Below are 4,738 nucleotides of genomic sequence, written 5' to 3'. Positions count from 1 at the left end.
TTAATCAATGAAATAACTCTTATTATATTAGAAAGATATAAATTTAATTTGATAAATATTATTAATATGAATATATTTAAAAATTATATTTTAAGTTTAACAATTTAATATTCATTATTTTTAATGTTATAGCATTAAAAATTAATTCAATTAAGTGAAATCTTGAAATAAAGAGATAATTTATTTAAAATCAACTTTATATTTAATATATAAAAGAAATGAAATAACTTAAAAAAAATAAAAGGCAAAGAGTAAAAAGTAACTTACCCAAATTGTAAATTAGTATTTCAATTAAAAGAGTGACGTGTGTCAAAAAAGTTGTGATGTAAACATAACTATTTATTTTCTTTTTTTTTGTAACCTCATAATGCTATAGTGTATAAATAAATAAATATATATATATTACTAGATACAAAATAAAATTAATAATATTTTTTAAAAATACTATGAATGGGCCTAATCGGGATTAGCATAACCATTTACAAATATGGGCGGATTTAAGTAAAATTTTAGACCCATATTTTTTTATAATCAAGCTTAGGCAACTATGTATGATATTAATATCATGCATAAACTTGACCTAACTTATGAACATTTCTAGTCGTAACCCAGTTATTGCCACTAAGTTCGTTAAGTCAAATTTTGCTATTAATCTCTATACTATGCGTAAGTTGTGGATTTAATAATTATAGTTTAATTTGATTATTTGTAGTATTTGTATTATGTATAAATTGTGAATTTAGTCCTTGTACTCCAATTTAATTATTTTTAATCTATGTACTTGTTTAACCCTAAACATTTATTTTTGTAAGTGTTATGTGAAAATATCAAATTGACATAACATTATATAAATTATAAAATGTTTGAGAGATAAAATTTTGACCAAGGAAAAATTAACCTTTTTTCCTTTTAAAAACGAATCAAATTAGAAAATAAATATTAAATACAAAACTTTCACTTTCACCCAAAACTGAATTTTCAAATTTTAAAAATAAAATAAAATAAAAGTATGTAAATTAAATCAATAATTTTTTCATAGTGTAGCAAAATTTGACCTAATAAATTTATGAAAGGCCAAGCATCATTATTGGAAATATACACGTGCCAAGTGGAGATTGATTGCGTTTATGGGAACAGGAGCCAAACCATGCTGAAGCTAATGAAGTGGAGGATGTGGCCGGCAATATTGTTGTCCTTGAAATATCAACACACATATATTTATATGGTGCAGCAGTTTGTGTGGATATAAGGTAGTTTATTTTATTACAAGGTGGGGGTTCGAGGGTTGATGGTGAGTGACAAGAAAGGTTGAAGAGAACCCAAGTTGGAGGAGGTTTTTTTTTTGTTTGTCATATTGCCAAAAAACCCAAAGTCCCTTTTGTTCTTTTTTCTCCATCACAGTCTGATTGGAGCTCTTCATTTCAATCCTTTTGGTTTTTATTTTGCCCTCTAAGTTCATTAATCATTATATCACCACCAAATAGCTTTCACTGTCTCTTTTTAATCTCTTTTTGGCCATTGCAGCATCAAGCAGAAAGTTGCAATGGACGGTTCTATCTCTCCAAAACAAAATCAAAGCCAGGCATCCAAAAGAAGGTTTCTGTTTTATATACATACTAAATTGGTTCATAGCAGGCAGCATGCATTTAACTTTCGTAATGTTTTTAATTACCAGGAAAGTGGTTGAAAGGACTGTTGTGACTGTAAAGATGGGAGAAAATGGTGGAAAGTTAAAGAATGACGGACCACCTTATGATTCATGGTCATGGAGGAAATATGGTCAAAAGCCTATCAAAGGGTCTCCTTATCCAAGGTATTTCATGTTTTTTTCTGCATTTTTTGATTCACGGTTGTTGAGTTCATGTTTTGATCATGCAGGGGGTATTACAAGTGCAGCACATCAAAAGGTTGTTCAGCAAAAAAGCAAGTAGAAAGATGCAAAACAGATGCTTCAATGCTCATCATTACTTACACCTCTAGCCATAACCATCCAAGCCCTCATCTGCACAACACCAAAACCTTATCACAGTCACCAACTAAAGAACCCCAAAGTGATGATGATGATGGTGATAATGATGATCGGGCCCCAACCACTAAGCAAGAACACCTACCTGATAAAGATGAAGACCAATTTCATTATCTACAATCCCCATTAAGCTTTCCCCAAAACCAAGAAGAAGATCCTTTCAGTGGGAATCTAGAGAGAAGCACAGTGGGGTTATTGTTGGATGAAGAGCCAGTCTCTTGTTGTTCTCGTATGAAAGCAGCATCATCATCTCCCACACCAAAATCAGAAGAAAATGATTTCTTCGATGAGCTTGAAGAACTACCCATATGTTCAGCTTTCACAAGGTTCATGAGAAGCAAGTTTTTCGATGAAGGAATTCCTGTTGTCCCTCCTTGATCTAAGTGTATATATATTTTTACAGCCTTGGAAAACATGTAATTAATTAAGGCGATAATTGAAGGGATTATTATGCCTCCATTACCAATGGTTCATTTTCTTTTCTTTTTGTTTTGCCTGAGGGCTCACAAAATGAGATAGTTGGATCACTGTGGCTTGAAAACTGGAAACCAAAAAAAAGAAGAAGCTTGTGAATTGGTGCCATTTTTATTGATATTGGAGATTGGGATTTTTTGGGGGAGAAAGGTAAAAGAAAAAAATCTAGCAAGTCGAATGGATAGAGAGATAGAGGGGGCTCTTTGATTGATGCTGCTTTTTTTTTTGTTAGGTGAGCAGCTCCTTTCGACATTAAAAATGGATCCACGAGGTTCACGCGAGACTGCTTTGCTTTAAGAGCTTTTGTTTTTTCTTTTAAATAATCTTCTTTTAACGGATGCTTAGATTCCATGGGAAGAGAAGATTTGCATAATGAGTTTTTGTTTACAAGATTTAAATAAAAATTTTATTTTAAAATATTAAATTTTTTTATTATTCAATCTAATTTGAGGTATTTAATGCATTGAATATTGTTATGGAAGGGGTATGAGACTGGCACCAAATCAACATTGTTGGTGGCGGTTTGTGCTCACACGCTTACGGGTTAATATATATGTATACATCATTTCCAGTCTCTACAATCACCAATTGTAATGATTTAGTAGAGAATCTCTGTCTCTCTGTACAGTCACCAAATACATTGTATGATTCTGTAGATAACATATTTTGTTTAAAATTGAACTGTACATAGAATAAATAATTGTCATATCATTTTTAAACAATAAATGGTAAGTATATTCTAATTTAATCTTATTTGATTTTTTAATAGTACAATGATTAAATTAATCCATTTAATAATAGAGACGCTAATTTGATTAGGAGGGTCTTCGTAAGTACATTCACCTAAAGAAAATATTTAAAAATAGTGACATAGGTTCAAATATCACCATATGTTAATTTTATAATACTAAAAAATACTCAAAAATAGTATTTAATAAGTTTCACAAATACAATCCATTATTAAACAAACTTAAAATAAACAAGCAAAAAATTATTATTCCATAAATTAAACAATAATTAATCTCATACTATGCATATAACAGTCCATAATTCAAAAATCAAAAATAAATAATAAAAAGTAAATTAAAGTTAAAATATATTTAAAATTAATTTTTTGATACAAATAAATAATAAATATTCAAATTAAAATTTAAAATTTATTTTTTATGGTACCGGTTAGTACACTATTCCGATTGGTAAGGTGAAATCAACCAATACACACTGACATGACTGATACTATCAAAATTCGAATTGAAACAAATCCTCAAATTTTTTGTTTCAGTTTACTACTGGAATAGAGCGTTCCAATCAATACTGGAACGAAATTGTCTACCATGACTAACACACTTTGGTGATGGTCAATTTTTTTTAAAGAAAATTTGCAGCCAACGAGGAAGAGAGACAGAGATTCTCTACCCCAAGTCGCTAACAACTGTGGTGATTTGGCAGGAAATCTCTACCTCTCTGACCCCAATAAGACCCATACATACCCCTTTCCCACCAACACCCCTTCCTCATTATAAATACTCCACATAAACCCAAAAAATTAAAAAAAACCCCAAAATAATGGGGGAAAAATCAAATCCTAAAATATATTACAAAAACCCTAAACCACTTATAAAATACCACTTACAAATTCCAATATGAAACTTTTACCCATATCTTGCTTGCATCTCACAACCAAGATAACAATAAGAATGGTTGGCTCAACTTTAACCAACAGTTTAATGCATTTACATATTAATTTCACATCGAGTTTTCGGTAGTCTTGCGACATCCACATAACAATACAATTGTCAGGTCCTTCATACTTACAAATCTCCCAAAGTTGTGACCACTTTATAAATGAAACCCGTACCCTCCACCAACACTTCAGCACTTGCCAATGTATAATGTTGAAGTAAATATGATGTCTTTGTAACCAACCCACACATTTACGCTATAGAGCTTAATAACAGTTACAGATACATCCTTATATAGAAACTATAACCCTACACACATCTTTTTTGATGTTACATTTGGCTACAAGATATGACTACGTACTATATCAAGGTATTTGATGAACTCAAGTGCATGTGTTGCATATGGGCCAACGCTAAACATAAGAGCCAATGGTTCGTTGCGTATAACTAATCCACTAGCATAATGCCCTGGTTGAGGGAAGTAATCATAACCATTTATTTGTTCTTCGTTATACTCGCCTCTCACCAGGCACATCATTAGCATCTAGATCACTAA

At 31.0% G+C, this 4,738-nt stretch overlaps 1 protein-coding gene across 3 annotated transcripts; it reads left to right on the top strand.

The window, feature by feature from the left end:
- The first annotated feature begins 1,231 nt into the window (after positions 1-1,231).
- On the top strand, positions 1,232-2,485 carry LOC105764057 (probable WRKY transcription factor 65). 3 transcript variants are annotated; one of them, XM_052624769.1, is made up of 4 exons: positions 1,232-1,250; positions 1,525-1,596; positions 1,676-1,813; positions 1,879-2,485. In XM_052624769.1, the coding sequence occupies exons 2-4, from the start codon at positions 1,544-1,546 to the stop codon at positions 2,402-2,404; spliced, it is 717 nt and encodes a 238-aa protein (XP_052480729.1). In that variant the 5' UTR covers positions 1,232-1,250; positions 1,525-1,543; the 3' UTR covers positions 2,405-2,485. The 3 variants fall into 3 exon arrangements, with proteins under 3 accessions (XP_052480729.1, XP_012437962.1, XP_012437964.1); XM_012582508.2 differs by lacking the exon at positions 1,232-1,250 and adding an exon at positions 1,260-1,433; XM_012582510.2 differs by lacking the exon at positions 1,232-1,250 and adding an exon at positions 1,273-1,291.
- The last annotated feature ends 2,253 nt before the right edge of the window (positions 2,486-4,738 follow it).

The sequence above is a fragment of the Gossypium raimondii genome, chromosome 12, assembly GCF_025698545.1.
Source record: "Gossypium raimondii isolate GPD5lz chromosome 12, ASM2569854v1, whole genome shotgun sequence".
Lineage (NCBI taxonomy): Eukaryota > Viridiplantae > Streptophyta > Magnoliopsida > Malvales > Malvaceae > Gossypium > Gossypium raimondii.
This window is presented reverse-complemented; position numbering and strand designations above follow the sequence as displayed.

Coding starts and splice junctions, on each gene's coding strand:
- LOC105764057 (XM_052624769.1), top strand. CDS start 1,544: ATGGACGGTTCTATCTCTCCAAAACAAAATCAAAGCCAGGCATCCAAA. Junction 1,597..1,675: donor AGCCAGGCATCCAAAAGAAG/GTTTCTGTTTTA, acceptor TTTAATTACCAG/GAAAGTGGTTGAAAGGACTG. Junction 1,814..1,878: donor AAAGGGTCTCCTTATCCAAG/GTATTTCATGTT, acceptor TTGATCATGCAG/GGGGTATTACAAGTGCAGCA.